This window comes from Solanum dulcamara, chromosome 4 (genome assembly GCF_947179165.1).
Source record: "Solanum dulcamara chromosome 4, daSolDulc1.2, whole genome shotgun sequence".
In the NCBI taxonomy this organism is placed as follows: domain Eukaryota; kingdom Viridiplantae; phylum Streptophyta; class Magnoliopsida; order Solanales; family Solanaceae; genus Solanum; species Solanum dulcamara.
In genome coordinates, this window is record NC_077240.1 from 24,403,377 (window position 1) to 24,423,504 (window position 20,128).

Sequence of the window (20,128 nt, forward strand, 5' to 3'; positions counted from 1 at the left end):
CAAAGGTGCTGGCTGCGAATTTTAATTCCGAATTTTAAAAATGGCTCGACCGGTTTTCAAATTTCTACTGATATAGAAATATTAATTGAGATTAGGGATTAATTAACCATGGTTGAATTATTAAGTGGAAATTTGAGATTAATTGAGATGAATTAAATTAAATAGTGGGATGAAAAGTGATCCCCACTGCCACATGGCCAATTCTAATTGGCCCATGCTTTAGTAGGGGACATCTAGTCACCTTAGGCAGCACACATGGTCTTTATTTTGACCAAAATAGCAGCCAAAAACGTGTCCCAACTCTAGAATGTTCAAGAAAGAGAGAGAATTCCTCATCTTCTCCAAATTTCCTAAACTTTTGAGAAAGAAAGAATAGAGAGAAGTAACGAGATAGAGAGGCGGACAAGCTTGAGAGTGAGGGAGAAATTGAGGGATTAAGTGTGGTGATTATTCAAGGTTATGGAAGCAAGCATGGATCCATTAGAGAAGCAAAAAAACGTTTTTGACCAAGCCCTCAAATTTTCAAGCAAATTGTTTCATAAAAGCCTAAGGTAAGATTTCATCTCCTTTTTCGTTTTTCCCTCATCTTGAAGGTAATTGAAGCTTGTGTGAGTTGATGAATGTATGAAATTATGGGTGTTGATGTTGAGGCATGGTAGGAGACGTTTGGGGCTGTTTTGGTGTGGAAAATAATGAATTAATTTTGCTTAGTATTTGATTGTTATTGTTATGGATTTTGGGATGAGAATGAAGGGATTAAATGGTTAAAGTTGAGGTTGAAATTCGTTTGTGGGCTATGGTAGGACTTGTGGTGATATTAACATGGCTTTCTTGAATTTAAATGAGTGATGTTTATGTTGAGGGGCTGCTGCAATAGGTCACAAAAATTGTTGGAAAATAGTATGAAATAAGGTGTAAAAATTATAGGTGTTTTGCTTGGCTTGTGGTAGGTGTTCATGAGGTTTTTGAACATCTTTATGTTGTTAGTTAAGGGCTATTTTGATAGGTTGTTATTGTTCTTGTTGAGATTGGAATATTAATGATAATTAAGGTTATAATGAAGATATTAACTTGTATTAAATGGACTTGGAAGCAAGAAAATCCCATGATTAGTGTTGGTATTAAAATGGACAGATTTGGAGTATTTTTGAATATCGTCTTGGCTTGTCTTGACATGGAATTTGAAGGTGTGATTATTGATGTTGCTTGGGGATTTTATGACTAATTTGAAAGTGGAAAAAAAGTGAGCAATATAAGGGAGTTGCTGCCCAGAATTTTGTGTTTTGCAAACCCGTTTTTGGATGGGACTGCTGTTAGTAAATTTAGCATAACTCCTTGTGTAAAGCTTCGTTTTGGTTGATTAAAGATGTTTTGGAAAGCTATTTGATAGAGCTAAAACTTTCATTTAGACTCTAAAACCCAGTTTTACTTTTATATACTCGAAAAAGGGTGATGAAGTTAAGGGAAGGTGCTGTCCAGTTTTTTTTGTTTTTGTTTGAAATAATCTACTAACGATAAAAACGTTTTATGCCTTTCCATATATTAACCATAACGCTTAACCTATTAATATAGGTATGAGGCAGCATATACATGTTGTGTGTGGATAAACACTAAAGGTATGTAAAGCTAACCTTCTTTCTTTTGGCATGATTTATATGAAACAAACGGACGAAGGTATAAATTCCAAAGAAACTCCTATTCTTAGAAACACTAGGATGGCTAATGTTCGTAAATTCCTAAAAATTATATCTTTATATTTTGATACATGAGTTTGATTCCAGCCATCCTATTTTGGTATAATTCATCTTTTGAAATAATTCATGCTTTAGTATAATTCATAATGACAATCGAAGGTTACTTGAAATAACTATTATCTGGATTTTTAAATGATAGTTATTTCAATTATTCAATTGATCCCCATATTATGTTTCGAAATATGGAAAATGATTTCTGAAAAACTATTTTGACATAGACCATCGTGACATAGGAAAGAAGTACACTATGATTATAGCTTAGTTTCTTTTATATGACTTGTCATCAGGATTACGCTATTGAGTCTCTATAAATGTTTTTATATTTTAAATTGCATTTAGTTTCTCACTACTCTACTCGTGCATACTGTAACCATTCCTTCACTGAGCCTGGGCCAGGATATGTTATCAAGCGTACTTCTCTGTATTTTTCGCCCTGCCCCGACGTGAGGGGGCAGGTATGACATGTACATGGGTTGTGGTGTATGTTATGCCACGGAGTTATGCTGTGCCATGTACACATATGATTTGATATGATTTGATATGACCATCTGATATGATATGATCTGTTACGGAGATATTCCTTACTCTGGTGTTATGATGTGCTGTGGCGCCAATGACAGGAGGGCGACCACGTTTTGTTCACCGAGTCCCATGACATGGGGCCGGATATGGCGTATGTCTTTGCATATATGATTTGTGATTATGATAAGCATTTTGAAATTTTGAACATTTATTTCGTTTTCTGCACCTACTATTCAGATTATGGTTTTACTTATTACAGTTCATGTTTTACATATTCGATACATTTTTCGTACTGACCCCCTTTCTTCGGGGGCTGCGTTACATGCCCGCAGGTACCAAAGTTTGATTTGCTGATCCGCCGGTTTAGGACATCTGTTGTGTTATTGACAGTGCTCCCTTGTTCGGAGCTTGTATTTTGGTACTGACTTTATCTCTGTATATTTGAATATGTTGGTCAGGGGTACGACGGGGTCCTGTCCCGTCATATGGCTATGCTATCATTTGTAGAGGTCTGTAGACAGAGTTATGTTGTGGTTTTTGTATATATGGTTTGGGTTTTATGTATTTTGTGACGGTCTATCAACCCTCGTGCCTATATCTACTTTTATGATATATTTAGTAATTTCTTCTAATCACTACATATGTTTATTCGATTAAAAAGGTTAATTTGGGATTAGGGTATGTTTGGGTGCCCAACTCGGGCACCAGTCGCGGCCTACGGGGTTGGGTCGTGACACATAGGCTATAACCTTACCATGTTGCATCAAGACACAACCCAAACCAACTCACAAAGCATCATAATAAACAACAAACCCATTCGAACCTTCAGGCAATGTCAAAACAGGAGCCGACGTAAGACGATCCTTCAATATTTGGAAACTTTTTTCCCATTCTTCCGATCATTAGAATTTTGCCTTCTTTTGTTTCAACTTAGTTAAAGGCGAAGCAATAGTTAAGAACCTTTCAACAAACCTTTTATAGTATTTGGCTAAGCCCAAAAAGCTTCTAATGTCCGAAGAAGATAATGGTCTAGGCTAATTCTTAATCGCCTCCATTTTCTTTGGATCTACTTTAATCCCAACACTGGATACCACATGGCCAAGAAATGCAACCTCCCTTAGCCAAAATTTGCACTTACTACATTTAGCGAATAATTGCTTGCCTCTCAATGTTTACAACACAATCCTCAAGTGACCCATATGATCTTCCTCATTTCGAGAATAAATAAAGATATCATCAATGAACACCACTACAAACATGTCCAAATATGGCTTGAAAATATGATTCATCAAATCCAAGAATATAGCAGGAGCATTAGTCAAACCAAATGACATTACTACAAATTTCTAATGATCATACCTTATCCGAAAAGCCATTTTGGGAATATCACACTCCCTTACCCTCAATTGATGATAATCGGAATGGAGGTTAATCTTAGAAAAGTAGCTTGCTCCTTGTAATTTATCAAACAAGTCATCTATTCTTGAAATTGGATATTTGTTCTTTATGGTGACCTTATTCAATTGCTGGTAGTGTATACACATTCAGAGTGACTCATCCTTCTTCCTAACAAATAACACGAGAGCACCCCATAGTGAAATACTCGATCTTATAAAACCCTTATCCAACAAATTCTTCAATTGTTCCTTCAACTCCTTAAGTTCCACCGGAGCCATGAGGTAAGAAGGAATAGAAATAGGTTGGGTATCAGAAAGAAGATCTATGCCAAAGTCAATTTCCCTTTTGGGAAAAATACCAGGTAAATCATCGGGAAACAAATCGAAGAACTCATCAACTATAGGGACCGACTCAAGAGTAGGAGTTTTGGAATCAATGTCCCTAACTCGCACAATATGATAAATGCACCCTTTGGAAATTATTTTTTGGGCCTTAATGCATGAGATGAATCGACCCTTAACAACTGAATCATTACTCTTCCATTCAAGAATAGGCTCATTAGGAAAATGAAACTTAACCACACGAGTCTTACAGCATATGGATGTGTAAGCGGCAGGTAACCAATCCATACTAAATATAATGTCAAAATCAGTCATATCAAGCTCAACAAGGTCACATGGAATAACTTTGTGCAAAACCCATACGGGATAATTAAAACAAGCTCTCTTGGCTAATACCGAATCACCAACGGGAGTATAAACCGAAAAGAGTTCTATTAACACCTCGGGGCACACATCAAATCTCATAGCAATGTAGGGAGTAACAAAAGATAATTTTATATTCGGATCAAGCAATGCATAAACATCAAAGTTAAACACTCGTAATATACCCGTGACCACATCGAGAGCCTCATCAACTTCTTGTCTAGCATGAAGAGCATAGAATCGGTTGTTGCGTTAACCGCTCTTAGGTTGAGCTTGGGCGCCTTGTTGCACTTGGCCTCCTAGAGGACGACCTTATCCATCCTTATTGACAACAAGAGGGAACTCGGATAGCTTATGACCCATCTTGCACATCCATAGCAAGCACCCGTTCCCATCAAGCACTTACCTCTATGATGCTTTCCACACTTTGCATACTTAGGAAAAGAAGGGTTACTAGTATTTACACCTCCTTCTTCTTGAGCTTTAGGGTATGGTACCCTATCCTTAGCAAACTTCTTCCCTGATCTTTGTCATTAGTGAGAACGTCCACTACTATCAACGTTCCTAGCATTGGAGAACCCACATTCATACCGGGCCCTCTTAGAATCCCTCATCCTCATTTCCTTGAGTTTTTCTCCTTCAATTTGTTCGGCAAAAGTCATGAGCCGAGATATGTCCATCTTCTTAACAAGCATAGCGGTGCGACATTCCTTAGCAACCAAGTTGGATACCCCCTATATGAATTTACTCATTCGGGCACATGGATTGACAATCATTGAAGGAGCATACTTGGACAGCTTAGTAAACTTGAGGGCATAGTCCCTCATCACCATGTAGCCTTATCAAAGATTTATGAACTCCAATACTTTAGCCTCACTTAACTCAAGAGAGAAAAAGTGATCAAGAAAAGCAAGTTTTAAAGTTTCTCAAGCATGGGTGAAACAAAAGTTTGATTTGACTATTAGTCAATCAACAATATCGCACACTCTCAAAAGGTCGGCAGAGTATTTGTCAAATGAGATGAAAAATAGCAATGCCAAGAGGCATAAACCAGTAAAATACCTTGATTTAGAGAAAGTTTTGTACAAGTGGTTTTTTCAAATGCAAAAGAAAGTGAACATGTCAGGGAAAATTATCCAAGGAAAAGCAAATGATCTTTTTCTGAAAATGTATGGTGAAACTAATCTAGAATTCAGCTTCTCTTCTGGTTGGTTAGAACGTTTCAAGTCAAGATACAGAATCAAATCTTATAAACATTTTGGTGAAAATGGTTCAGTTATCATGGAGAACATTGAAAATGAATTGCCTAGCATACGGTCAAATCTAGATCAGTTTGAATTGAAGGATATTTATAATATGAATGAAATTGGACTATTTTACCGATTGGAAGCTGATCATTCACTTGCTACCAAGAAGCTTGTAAAATTATTTGGTACAATACGAACAAAATATTCCAAAAATTGTGTTCGCTCTTCAAAAAATTAAAGATGCTATTAATTTTGGTTTTGGTGGGAAGAAAAAACAATCAATTATAAAATAATATTTTAAAAAGAAATAGTTATTTGTCATGATCCGACCTAAGGCCTAGTCGTAACACAACGATTGAAACCCTGAAGGGCTCCAACCAAGCCTCTTGTACATATCATAAGCATTCATAAGGTAAAGCAAAAGTAGAAACATCATAAAAGAGTCTAAATCATGAATAGTAAACGAAGAATGTCACATGACAACATAGACTCAAAATATTTGTCCAACTAGATGCCTCTACTCATGAATATGGGCGGGGGCTAAGACATGTCCCTAGATCATCCTCAATATGAAACATAGCAAAAGTCTTTAAAAATAATAACTAACTCGATAAGTAGTCCCCGATAAATAAGGACTCACCACAACCGCTGGATAGGAAAGCTTAACTAGCCACGTAGATGAGTATGATCTTCAATCTCAACCCCTACATTATGAGACAATGTAGGCAAAAAATATGCATTAGTATGTTGGAATGTACTAAGTATGTGGGCGTGACATGTAACATAAATCATGGAATGCAATGGTCAAGCAAATCACATGGTAAGCTGAGGTAAGTAAAGACATGAGAAAATCATATTGACCAAAGCATTTAAAAAGCAAAATTTAAAATTATAGCATACCTAAGAGATCATACATATATGGGATAGGAACCATAATCGATAATAAGACCATGCGAGCTATAATATGCAATCCCGTTGTCTCCCCATACAACGAAGAAAAAGAGGAATCTACTTGCCAAGGTAAACTCTACCCCGCTAAGTGGGTCATGCATATGCTATATGTGGATCCACTAGCTAGGCCATGAAGGCAATCCTACGGTGGCACGTAGTTATGAGACAAGAGACTTTATATAAGGACCCCGTATTTTGAGTCCCCACCTCAAGTCCACATTCGATGTTAAGTCAAATCCCACGAAATACATATATAGCATAGAAATCATAATTTCATATATCATAGTCATTATCATAGATTTGAAATCATGGAGTAGCTCATTTTCATAACATACTTGTAAGGTGAGAATTGTCCTTTCATCATTACAATCATATTTGCATAATTCATATCGTTTGGCCTTAGGTCACCACATAGGGCCCTAAGTGACCTTACTTCATAACTTGCATGAAAATCATCCTTCGAAACATACTTATAGTCCATGATCATAATTGAAATACATAATCATAATTCATATTTGGAAATTCATGATCATAACTTATACTTGAAATTTAGGTAAGGCATGAATGCATGATCAATTGATTTGAAAATCATGTAATTGACTTGAAAACATGCATGATCATAAACTTTATATCATCCTATACATAATTCATATAGATAATATCATTAGGAAGTATAATTGAAAATACTCATAATTTTCATCATGAACCCTAGAGATCAAAATAGAAGAATTTATGGGAAAACTCTTCAATTTAATGTAATAACCATTAATTTATATCAAAATAGACTCATGGTCATACTTTGAATTATAATTCATGCAATAGGAATAGAGATCATAAAACTCATAAAATACCATACTTTAAAAATCTTGAAAAATTGATTTATCTTCATGGATGAAAGGATCCATGAATCAATACCACATACCTTAAGCGAGAACGCCAAATAATTTGGAAGAACTTGAGAGTTTTGATGGATAGTTTGAGTAAATTTACTTGAAGTCTTTAATGGAGTCCTTGAGAGTCTTTTGTAGAGAGAGAAATATTTGAATAGGTGAATTGTAGAAGAATGAATAGAATTTGAGGAATAGGTTAATTTATAGAGTTGAATTAGATCCTAAAAACGTCTAGGTTCATTAGCTAATAATTTGGTAAAAGTCTAAAATTCTCTTACTAAAAATACAACTCGTCCAAAAAACCCTTGCCAGGTCCGCGACGCGGACTTGTCGCGCACCTTTCTGTTTTGTGCAGTTTCTTGAGAAATCTATCTTTCGATCTATGGGTCCTAAAAATCCATCGAAACTATTTTCTTGTAAGTTTTGCTTCCCTAATCGATATTCCAAACTCAGATTTTTCAAAAAGATTAAGAATAAGGCGTTACATGAGTGGCCTAATCCCAAGGCATTCTTAAGACATTTGTGAGCATTTTTTAGGGATGTTACATTATTGGTCTAGTATTATTGACTGATTAAATATATATAAATTCTCGATGTATTCTGGTAATTATTACTTTATATTTTTTTGGGCCTTTAATACTTTATTTTTAATTATTATCTAATGCATTTTGCGAGAATATTACTTTAATATAACTGGCCCAAGTTGGGAGCGGAGAAAAATATTCACTTAGCGAGATCATTACTTTATCGAAGTTTTACTGTATATTCTTCCTTGAATACCCCTTAGTTATTTCATCTTCTATCTCACATAAAATAATACATAGATTCTCTTATAGGTCATGCATTTATTAATTATATGTGTTTCTAAATTATCAATGAAACATCGTATTGATTTTATACATGAATAACGTATTTTCTATCTACCTATTAAACATCGTATAAGTTATACAGAAATTAATACATGAATAACTTATTTTTTATCCAACTACCAAACGACCCCTAAATTAATGACTTTAAGCAAATGTGTTGACCCCAAGCTCCTTACTTTGTGGCTACTATATATTAATAACTAGATACAAGAACCTGTGCAAGCACATGCCCAATATATGTTACTCCATCGGTCTCAATTTATGTGGCATGGATGAAATGGTGAGAATCAACCAAAATTTTATATGATTTTCAAAAAAACATAAATTAAGTTGTTAATTATTGTGATTTAATTTTCAAATAATATAAGTTACTCTCTATCCCAATTTATGTGGCGCATGTAAAATTTTGAGAGTCAACCAAATTTTTAAGATATTTTTTTAAATATTTTAAATTGTTAATTATTGTGATTTATAGTACTTTCTTTTTCGTTATTTTAAAATACATAACATACTAAAAAGGAAAGTAAGAAAATAAATTGAAATGGAAAAATATTAAATATAAATAAAAGAAATTGAAGCAAAAGGAGAAATCGATCAATTTATCAACTGATCCTAAACTGCTCACATTCTCTTCTATATATTTTAAATTGTTAATTATTGTGATTAAAAATATTATTTTTTCGTAACTTTTAAAGACATAACATACTAAAAAAGGAAAGTAAACAAATAAATTGAAATGAAAAAAATAAAGAGAAAATTGAAGCAAAAGAGCAAATTGATCAATTTTTTGATTCACCATAAGTTCCTCTCCATTTTCTTTGAAAGATAAGAGAAATTACTACTATATAGGAGACTCTAGAAGCAGGCACCTCTTCATCGACATACTTGCTTCTGTTAACGGTATTTATGTAATTTCTAAATTTTTTTTTATTTTAATTTATTTATCTTATTTTCTTTAGTTTTTTGTATCTTTGAAAATTACATAATATATATTTTTCGAAACAAAATATATTTTGAAAGACAAGAAATAATATATATTTTTTGAAAAGGGATATTTTGGCCCATTTAGTAATATTATCAATGATAAAGACATTTTTAGATTAAAATGTTGATAGCTAGAATATTTTTAAATCAAACTACAAATCAAGATTTTTAAAACTTTTTTCGATATTTAAAATACTCACCAAATGGCATGGGCTAATATATTAGGAGAAAATTGCAAAAAGCAAAAGACAGAGCAAGCATAAGGGAACTCTTGTGTCTCGCCTCCTCTTCTAACAGGTATGTTTCAGAAAAAAGAATAATTGATTATAATCTTTTCGTTTCTGGAATTCTGCTTTGTTTTTATAATCATCCATGATTTGTGAAATCTTTTAAAATGTTAGAGTAGAAGGAGATTACAAGAATTTTAGGGTTTTCTTTAGGACTATAAGAAATTTCTTTGTTTTAGGTTCGATTCGCAGATTTGAACTTATTAACCGAAAGAAGAAAACAACACAAAATTAATTTACTGTTACGAGATTTTTTTAAACTAATAAACACACGTTTATTGCTGATAGTTTGTTCTTTTCCTGTACTGGTTTAATATTTCAGTTAGCAGGTAATTTTTTTCTTATCAAAATTATATTTCTATAATGCGTTGATATATGTTGCTAATATGTTACATATGAAAAGTCGGTAATAAAGAATATGTGCTCCTCGCTTCCGCTATAGTTTGATATGATATGGTTTGATTGGTCCGCCCAATGCATCATCATCTAAGATTCAGTTTGAAACAGGTCATCAGATTACAACGACACTTTTTTTGGTAGCATTGGTATAGTACTAACTATATTTACGTGATATGATCAACATCAAATACATATGAACAGTATAATAACGACTCAATAATAACGCAAACACCTACAAATTATGTTATGTTAACATGATTTGTGAAGATTTTACTGATACAAATATTGATCTTCAGCTAATTTAATTAATAAAGTGTATCCCAACAAACTCCCTCTCTTTGAGCTTGCCGCCTTCTCCTCCTTAGCAGTTAGCACCACTTTCCCTCACTAGAAATGCCAAAGTAAATCCAGGAGATCAAGGATTTCCTTCTGACAGCCAGAAGGAAGGATGCCTGAACTGTCAAGATCAAGAAGAACAAGGATATGGTCAAGTTCTAGGTTCGCTGCTCCAAGTATCTTAACTCACTGTGTGTGTCCGACTTTGAGAAGGCTGACAAGTTGAAGTAATCACTTCCTCCAGGTTTGAGCGTGCAAGATCTTTGAAGAAGGATTTATGCTTTTCATAGAGTTACGAGGCAATGGAGAATTTAAAAGGAATTCATATCTTTGTGTTTTTTGCAATGTCTTGCCCTCTGTCCTGTCTAAGATTTAAGCTTTTGGTTATTGATTATTGCATTACTTTTTGCTCGTATTGACAGTAATGTTGAGTCTTAATGATGACAAATGAATTCTGATTGTCAAAGCCAAAAAAAATAAAAATTGGGATGCATAGGCTGATTGAGGCTTCTGTTCTAGGGATCTTGCTCATTATTCGTCCTCTCCGCCTGGGAAAAAATTCACTCCCAAGACCTTAAGCTAGCTAGATCTATCATTGACAGGAAGCTCTTTATTGGATTTTGATAAGTAATAGTTAAATCGAATAGAAAAAGAATCCTAGGAGAGTTGTTGGAACCAATTTGGTTCCTCTTAGGTTCTGGTATATCTAATATTTGTCCTCTTAATATGCAATTACAGTGCATTCTTTGCATAGAATGCAAACCAAAATGAATATAACATCACCTTTGCTTGTATAGAGATGAAAACATATTTTGCTTCTGAAAGCACTTTCACATCTCAAGGTTATGTAGTATGGTCCATTTATGAACTCCTCTAACTTCAATACATACGACCATCTTTTCTCTTAGACATATCTTGAGCTTTTCTGTAAAGAATGTCACTTTTGTTATTTGTATTTATTTCAGTTGATTGTCCTAGGCTTGAAGATGGAAAGCAGTATAAAGGATGAACTCTACTCTGACATTTTCGATATGTCAAATCTTCAATCAAGTCTTAGGCCGACTACCAATTCTGGAAACAATGATTCACATGGTATGAACTTCAGCTGATTGCTTGTTAGAAATGCATTTTCTTATTAAGATTTGAATATCAAATTGCTTACCATTAATAGAAGCTATGATGTGGTGCTCGTATTCCTGGATTGCACATTTGTTGAAATGACCATCGAAGTGGAAGATTGAAGGTCTTTATTGCCAGTTTAAAAGTTTTATTCTAACAGGTCTTCTTTACTGACTACTCTCAGCAGATCTGGATGAAAGCAAACTTGAGCTTTTGTTGATTAACTAATGTTTTTTTCCCTCTCCTTTGCCTTCCTTTGTTTGCTAAAGATTAATCAAAACTTAAAGAAACTATATTATCTCTCCTATCCTTCTCTATTTTCTCGTTTCAAATATTTCTAAACCTCTAATTGTGATTTGTGGACAAATATGTTAGTTGAATGCTGCTAAGTGGAGATGTTCCCATATCTATGTATAGTTTTCTTGGTTGAGCTCTCTCCTGCACATAGTTCTGTTAATAGTGCTGACTGCAATTAACATTTAATGCCAGACAGCGAGTGGTGCGACTTGTGGAGTGATGATGGAGATTTGGGTCATGATTCTACTGATAAATTGGAGAAAACATCTGAAATGGACAGGGAATGGCAGAGGCGGCATGACGAATTCCACACTGTATCCTTACACAAGTTTAATCTGATTTATAGCATCCAAAAACAAGACTAGATGTGTCCCTTTTGGTTGCAATTTCAATTTGTATTTGGAATTCCTGATGAATTATTAGATCGGATACCGTGATGGTCTTATGGCAGGGAAAGAAGCTTCAGCTCAAGAGGGGTTTAATGTTGGTTTTAGGGACTCTGTATATGTTGGATACAACTGGGGTCTTGTCAGAGGTATCACTAGGTGAGTTTATGCATTGCGTACATAGAATTTGTAGAGATTGGAGTTTGTGTGCCAACTAGAAATTTTCTTCGTGATGCTTTGGATTTAAATTTGATGTTCTCTCCTTTTTTCCCCCTCTTTGAAGTGCTTTGGCCTCTCTTCCTGACGGCTTAAAAGAAAGAATGGTTGATACAAAGGAAATCCAGAATAAGTTCCAGCACTTACATGAGTCTGTGCAATCTCATTCAACAGTGGATATGCTTAAGGTGTTCCATGATTATCTGTCAAAGAAATCAGAAGAGAGTGCTAAAAATGACAACTCTAGCACCTGCTTGGCGGATTCCAACGACCTCAGCTCCAATGACAGTGTTCTTGAGAATTACCAGAAAGAGCTACAATCACTTATTGATGAATCAGGGCTCAAATTGCAGTTAGATACAAAGGAGTAGCTTTATCTTTTCTTGCTTTACTCATTGAAGTCACTTGTCACTTTCTTGAGAAGTGAGAGTTTTGTCACAATCCATGAAAATTGCATTCAAAAAGAAGAAAAAAAAATAGCACACTTGAATGCATAGTTTGTACATAGAATATTTCTGTTTTCCAACATTGTATGCGTGGTTTTAGTTAAACATGTATTGTATTCTGAAGAGAAATTACTTTTAACGCCTTCTACTGTCTTTTGCCTTTCTTTTATCGTAAGTTTTTGGTTATTATTAGTAGGAATACAGGTCTAAATTTGTATTTTACGTTGTTGTTTGCCTTCTCAGGTGAGAGTTTGGTTGACTTCCATTTTTATGCTGTTAAGAGTGGTAAACTCCAAAGGTTTCATTTTCTCAATAGTTTATTTTTGTTAATTCCAGCTTGTTTGGAATCGTAAGTTGAAGATGAAAGTGTTGCTGTAAGTCCTTAACAAACTTTGGCCTGATTATTAGAGAAATCAAATGGGTTTCTGCACTGCAAACAAACTTATGATTTGTTCCTACTCTTTGATGAACACTACAATCTCTTCTAACCAACATTCGAGCTGTTAAAGTCAATTTGCTCAGTAGTGATTACTGGTTAAATGCATGTTAAAAAGCATTTTATTGTCATATTTCAGATAGTAGCAGAGATGATTGTTGAAGAACATGGTACCATAACATGTCGGGATACATATAAGAAATATTAGCCAACTGGTAGATAAATCCATAAATTGAAGTACATAAAACCTTTCACAACACTACTAAAGTATGTGTGGGCATCATCCTCAGGAAACAAGCACACTAGAAAGCTCTATTATAAATTACTTGAGATTCCATGATGATGTGTTTTCCACCATCTAATCCCAATCAATTCCTTTGATGCCATTAAGATGAAACCTGTGCACATGTTGGAGAGTGGAGAATTGTGAGCAACAATCCAGATGTTCCAGGACGAAAGACTGTCTTACTAGCTCCGTGCTGATGTCTACCTGTGCCACAATGAAAGAATGTGTTCATCGTAACTCATCTATGAAAACAATTCTGTGTATTTCAAGATTTCATCTAGCATTCTGATCACATTAGTTTTATTGCGACATACAAGGAAAGAATTGTATTAAATGGTATGAGTTTTGTACTGACCTTGAACTGGCATCAGTTACAAGCCTGAATTGGTCTAGGATGTGCAAATCCTGATGCGCTGCGCCTGAGGTGAGGTTCCCATTTAGATGTTGGCAATACTGTTTCAAAAGCCTCCACGAGCAATGCAACCTTTCTCTTACGAGCTGGTGCAAGTTTGTCCACTGCTCGTCGGAGTGCAAAATCGAGCATCCAGTCCTCTGCATTTTTCCTATCATCCATCATCTGATGCTTGAGATCAACTTTCTCAGCATCTGGATCTGGCTCCAGTGGCAGGAAATTTGGTGGTCGTGGATTGAATTCTCTTGATTCCTCTGGCTCCTTAGTGTCATTGCGCCTGGCTATGCCTCTCAGGTTTATGTACCTCTCAGACACTTCATCACTCAAATCATATTTTGCATGTGTCTTCTTATCTTTGATTTGTTTCTCATTTTCCACACATGCCTCAGCTGTTTGATCCACTTCAACACCAGAGGTGTTTTCACTTCCATCTTCAGCTTGATGGCTTGTAACGTCTTCATCACTCTCGTCCTTGAGATCTGCCTCTACTACCACCTGTTTAGCATTATTGCCATGTCCATTTTCATTTCCTTGTTCACAGCAATCTGTTTTTATTTCCGCGTCTTCCATCTTGACAACAATGTTTTCATCAGAACACTTTTCATTGTCCTTACATGTTTCATCTTGCACTTCACTGAGCTCTTGATAGCCTGTAGATGCAGTTGCATCATCATCTTGAAGAGTTAGGCATTCCTCGTGACAAATTGAAATTTCATCGTCTAGACAGAAGGTTTCTTCTGCCTTAACAGCAGCCTGATAATCCATTGTTGCTGTCTCACTATCTGTACCATCCACAATCAAATTGACACCTAGAGAGATAAATGAAGAGTCCTCAGACACTTCAACACACTCATCAATGTCAAATTCTGTATGCGAACAGAGAGATTCGGAGTCATCATAATCATAACTTGTTCCAGAGATGATACTTTCTTTATCAAAGGTCTCTTCCAAATTGTTGTCCAATAGCAGCTCAGGATTAGATGATTTTTCCGTTAACTCCTCGCTGATAACAGAGTCATCAACCAATGTGATGAGATCAATATCATTTGAGATTGAACCAGTTTCGTCTTCGCTATATGCATCGTACTTCTCTACATCCCAGTCCATATCAGAAGCTTCAGATTCCAGCTCTTCTGTTGTTGCTTCCATCTCTAATTCAGTATGCATACTCAATGATTCATAATCCACTTCTCCTTGAACCATGTCACTAGCACCTTCGTTCGGATTCTCTGCAGGACAGAAGCCAGGGGTGTTGATTTCTGCTAAAATAGCTTCTCTCTTTTGATCAAGATTGTCCTCAGTATCATCTGCTGCCACTTCACTGCTTTCACCCAAAGGTACAAGATCAGCGGAAGAAGAATCATCGGTATCATGATCATCTACCGAATTGTTTTTTCTGCTATAAATTTCAACAAAGAACTCTCCTTCATCTTCATTTGTCAGAGGAGCTACCTTCTCTGTAGTACTCTCTATTTGTTTTGGCACATTATCATTCAAGCCTAATCCACGGGGAGAGAGGCATCCCAACTTAAAATTCTTCTGATTCTTTAACGTACGCCTTCTTGCTGACAAGAAACACTTCAATGGAGGCAAAGGAGGGTGATGATGACCATTAAGAGAGCAATATGTGTAAGGGCAAACCTTGAAGACAGAAGTTCCATCTGATTCTGTTCCTCCAGGACTAAGTTCAAGGTATGAAGGAAACTTAACTTCTTTCAAAGTTGATGAACATGTAGCCCTCCTCTCTACTTGGAAGTTATTATACAGAACAATAGGGGAACATGATGAAACTCTTGTTGGTTTAAAACTAGGAGTTCTAGCTAATAAACTCCTTGTTGGTTTATTAACAGAACTAGCTGAGCCTAACTTTGAGTTATTTGAATTCTTTCTACTACAACTTTGAGAATAAGTTTGAAGGCTCCTTGAACTAACCTGAGACTGTTCTTTCCTTGCAACAGAACTGCTGGTGGACTTCATATAATTTGGAGTGGATGTTGACTGCTGTTGCTGTTGCTGTTGCTGATGCTGATGCTTCTTTGGTGTTGATGAATCAGTATTGGGGGGTGGCTTTCCTGGTTGAGGTACATATTTTCTGAAATTGGGTGAGTGACAGATTTCATATTCTGAGTGTTTGGTTTTGCCTGATTTCTTCATCATTTTTTTCTTGAGTTCAGCTCCTCTATTCTTGATATCATGGCTTTGTGATATAGGCAAAGATGGTTTGTGGTTCATTATTTGCTTGTTGGCTTTAATATGATCAGCTTTGATACCAAGCTTGTTGATAACTTTTTTTTGCACCATCTTAATTGGTTTGGGAAAAGAAAGTTATATTCTTTACAAAGGAAAACCACAAAGGATTTTTGGATTTCAGGTGGTGTTTCTTCTTCTTGAGATAAGAAAGTTTTCATTTCATGAAGAAAGGCAGTTTTTGAAATCTCAACTACCAGAGATTCCAAAGGCTTTTTTCCTTTGGTTTGCAGCAGCCTTCTTTTTTTTAATGTTCTTGTCTTGCTTTCTTTTCTGTGTGTGTGTAGGTGGGGGTTGGGGGTGGGGGGGTGTCTTCTTGCTTTCTGGTGTTTGATTTGTCATGTGGCAAATTTTTAATATTATAACAATAATAATAACACTCAGTATGATTTTATAAATAGAATCTGAATACACAGAATTTATTCATATTTCGAGGAATAGAAAAACAGTTTTTGAAAGACCTTGATTAATTAAAGTATTTATGAAAAGAGGGAATACGATAGTGGACAAAACATGTCAATTAGAAAGAAATTTTTTAATGATAAGATTAAGATAAGAATTAGATGCACTAATTGGGAGGTCATAGGGCCCTGTAGCTCTTTTGGATTCTTTTATGCTCATTTTGGTTTGCATTATTGTGATATATGTGACAAATCAACATATGGCACTGTCTCATTTTAATAACTGTTGGATTATTTGGTCCAATTACAAAGTTATCCTAATTATGATTCCATTTTCACAGTATTTTTATCATAGTTTTTACTTTTCTATTTGTCTAACCTATTTTTTAAAATATTTTTCTTGAGCCGAAGATTCTGTGTAGATAAGAATAAGATTTACGTATATTCTATCATTTTTGACTCTACTTATAAAATTACAACGGATATATTGTTGTTGTTGTTATTATTCTGGAGCTATAGTTTCATCTTCTATATGTGACAGATAATCATAAGATTATGGATATGAATTTTATCTGATTTAGCTTATATATAATCATATATAATGGAATACTTAACAAATTTAATCTCAACTTTATGTACCAAGAGATGACAGTTTTTTAGTAAAACAACTTGGTATTGGTATGAGATTTGTTAGTTCTATCAATCTATATTAAATATTTAAAATTTAAAATTTGTACAAAAGCTCATAATGATTGTAGAGTCTTAGGCGCGACGACACCTAGAGTTGTGAAGGTGAGTTAGAGCGTAAAGCCTTAACATGTTCCAAAAATATTCATTGAGACGAAGTATAATATTAAGTGAAGGAAAGGGGAATTTTAGGAAAAAAAGATTGAAAGATTTGAGGTGAAGAAGTAATGCCATTCGATTATTATCAAATTGATTGTAATTTTTTTCTGTTTGTAAAGATCCCAATAGAAATATTATATTTTTTTAAAAAAATGACAATTATAGGAGCAATAATTTTAGTTAAAGATCAACTTTGTTGGACCACCATAATGGCTTAAATTACGGGAGCACAACATATGGTTTAACTGATTATGTAGATCTTTAATATACCAAAGTCGTTTATTTTCAAGTAATAAAGCTTATTTTAAAAAATCGTATTTCTAATTAAAAAGCTAAAACATTAACTTTCTGAACACATTAGGGATGATGTTGATGGTGGAGCAATATTGTTTTCTTTTTTCTTTCTTTCTTTTTGTGCTATATTATTACTACTTTTATCCCAATTTATATGACATTTTTCATTTTTTTGAGAATCAAACAATCTAAGTTTGATCGGAAATTTGCTCATAGAATTTTCAATTTTTTTAAAATAAAATTTATATATTTGTAAACTATGTAAAAGGTATTATAAGTTATAATTGACAATTTAAAATATTTAAAAAATATAAAAAAAATTATGATTAAAGATAGATTTATTTGAATTTTAAAATTTTAAAAATGCCACATAAATTAAAGACGGAGGAAATAGTGAAAAGAAATGGGAATAAGCATAAGACAAATCATGTATTCTAGGGTGATTTAATTGACCATTAAAAAATCCATGGACTCCTTTAATTTATTTTACTTTTCAAAAAAAAAAAAAGTTAGTGGAAATAGCCACAAAATTGGCAGAAAAAGGAATTTGAGAAAATGGTCGGCAAATAAAAGTTGGGCTATTTATAGGACCCACCAGGAGCGTCTTTGTACAGCAGATTTTTTTCAGACGCTCCTCACCTTTTTATTTTTTTTTCCTCTTTGCTTTCTCTTTAAGGAAAATAAAAGTAGTGGTTAAATTTTAAAATGTATTATTTTGTAAGTTTGAGATATTTAACTGAAAATGAAAAAGATGAATTAAGATGTTATAACTTTTTTCGATGAAAACTTATATTATTTATACATGATTAAAATATATTTATATATATATATATATATATATATATATATTAGATGTCGAAATCCTTCAGTTACTTCGTGTGTCTACTTTTTCAGATCTTGAATGTTCTTAATGAAAATTCTGACATAATTACTATGAAAAGACTAAATTTTTACACAAACTTTATTTCTATTTCATATGTGAACTGAAAAGGTTATTTCTGATAGATCCAGTGAAGTGGTCACTTTTTTTTTTCCAAACTTTCTGTGCACCGCCCATGCATGAAAATTGTGGATATAAAATTAGAGTCATTTCCTACTAGAATTGCATGGGTGCTGTTATGTCTTGTCAAATGTACCATCGATAGGAACTTTTTAGTTACTATTCTTCTTTATCTTGCCTTTGTTCCACCAAAGATAGTGGTAGTCTTTATCTTGTGCTTTTAAGTTCACTTCAATTATTTTATTGGATATTTATTACGTTTCATCAATAAAATTTAATTAAAGTGCTAATAATGTTTATGGCTTCTTCATTTTTTTTATTTTTTTAATATTTTTTTTCTTTAAGTCGAGAGTCTTATCGAAAATATTTTTATATCTCTAAAATAGGGATAAAATATGTGTATTCTATTCTCTTCAAATCTCATAAGACTAATTAGGTATGTTATTATTGTTATTAATGGTTCTAAGCTAGGTTTATGTAAAATGTGGTACGTATAATCGTTATTTGTTTTTCTTCAAATTCTTTCATCATATACTTATTTCACGTGATGATTATTTATGGACATTTAAATTTTATAGAACTTTATAAGACGAGTTCAACTTTTGTTAGAGTGTTTAGAGGTTATTCTATTCTAAATCTTAGTTCAAACGTATATAAAGAGTAACATATTATATACCTTAAGAGGCTTCTCAAAATTTCATAAACTCTTGAGACATTTATAAAGCGATCAAAACATCAAATATTATCTTTGTCAAAGTTGACACCCGACATTCCTAGAGATCAAATTCATAAATTCTTGGAATATTCATAAAGAGATCAAGACATCAAATATTGCATTTGTCAAAGTTGACACTTAACATTCTTAGCAATCAAATCCATTGCAAGAAAATCTAAATCATCCTATATTTGGGTAATACGCTATTAATAGCCATCGAATCACGAAGAAAACTCAGAGAAAAGAATCAAGGGATTAACAAATTTATACTCATAAATATTCATCAAAAAAATCAATCCTTCATCAAATTTTATTTATAATTAGAGTTTATTTTCCATTACTTTAAAGTTTATTACAAACACTATTATTTGTTAATATTGGAAAAGTTTCACAATAGCAAATGAATTAGATGTTCACCCCTTGATGTTAAGGTTAAGATCTAACTAATGGTATAGAGTTCCAACACTATCTACCTATTCAAGCATATACTTCCATCTGATGGAAAATTTGCCACCATGTTACAAATCTTGATATATATATCGAGAGGAGACTGTGCTCAGCTCCACTATTTTACTAAATACATGTTACTATCTCGCATCAACACAAGTCGTATAACTTTAACCATCAAGACTTAAATAGGCGAGGAGATCATCTAAGTATACATTTAGAATAACGCTTCACATTAT

General features: G+C 33.8%; 2 protein-coding genes, 1 long non-coding RNA gene and 1 pseudogene across 4 annotated transcripts; 3 read left to right on the forward strand and 1 right to left on the reverse strand.

The window, feature by feature from the left end:
- The first annotated feature begins 313 nt into the window (after positions 1–313).
- LOC129884885 (uncharacterized) lies at positions 314–2,820 on the forward strand. Its single transcript, XR_008765995.1, has 3 exons — positions 314–551; positions 1,573–1,616; positions 2,609–2,820. It is a non-coding gene; the product is annotated as an uncharacterized LOC129884885 (long non-coding RNA).
- Positions 2,821–9,544: 6,724 nt separating this feature from the next.
- LOC129887050 (protein YAE1-like) lies at positions 9,545–12,953 on the forward strand. Of its 2 annotated transcripts, none has more exons than XM_055961997.1 (5): positions 9,545–9,616; positions 11,307–11,433; positions 11,950–12,071; positions 12,181–12,302; positions 12,427–12,953. In XM_055961997.1, the coding sequence occupies exons 2-5, from the start codon at positions 11,328–11,330 to the stop codon at positions 12,728–12,730; spliced, it is 654 nt and encodes a 217-aa protein (XP_055817972.1). In that variant the 5' UTR covers positions 9,545–9,616; positions 11,307–11,327; the 3' UTR covers positions 12,731–12,953. The 2 variants fall into 2 exon arrangements, with proteins under 2 accessions (XP_055817972.1, XP_055817973.1); XM_055961998.1 differs by having other exon boundaries at positions 11,320–11,433.
- On the forward strand, positions 9,627–11,300 carry LOC129887051 (60S ribosomal protein L38-like; annotated as a pseudogene).
- A 477-nt stretch (positions 12,954–13,430) lies between the features above and the next one.
- LOC129887046 (calmodulin binding protein PICBP-like) lies at positions 13,431–16,492 on the reverse strand. Its single transcript, XM_055961993.1, has 2 exons — positions 13,883–16,492; positions 13,431–13,731 (listed from the first exon to the last, which is right to left on the reverse strand). The coding sequence occupies exon 1, from the start codon at positions 16,238–16,240 to the stop codon at positions 13,895–13,897; it is 2,346 nt and encodes a 781-aa protein (XP_055817968.1). The 5' UTR covers positions 16,241–16,492; the 3' UTR covers positions 13,431–13,731; positions 13,883–13,894.
- Between the last annotated feature and the right edge of the window lie 3,636 nt (positions 16,493–20,128).

What these genes read in the sequence shown, in the direction of transcription:
- LOC129887050 (XM_055961997.1), top strand. Translation starts at nt 11,328, where the DNA reads ATGGAAAGCAGTATAAAGGATGAACTCTACTCTGACATTTTCGATATG. An exon ending in TGGAAACAATGATTCACATG is followed by an intron (nt 11,434 to 11,949) that starts GTATGAACTTCA and finishes ATTTAATGCCAG; the next exon opens with ACAGCGAGTGGTGCGACTTG. An exon ending in GGCATGACGAATTCCACACT is followed by an intron (nt 12,072 to 12,180) that starts GTATCCTTACAC and finishes ATGAATTATTAG; the next exon opens with ATCGGATACCGTGATGGTCT.
- LOC129887046 (XM_055961993.1), bottom strand. Translation starts at nt 16,240, where the DNA reads ATGGTGCAAAAAAAAGTTATCAACAAGCTTGGTATCAAAGCTGATCAT.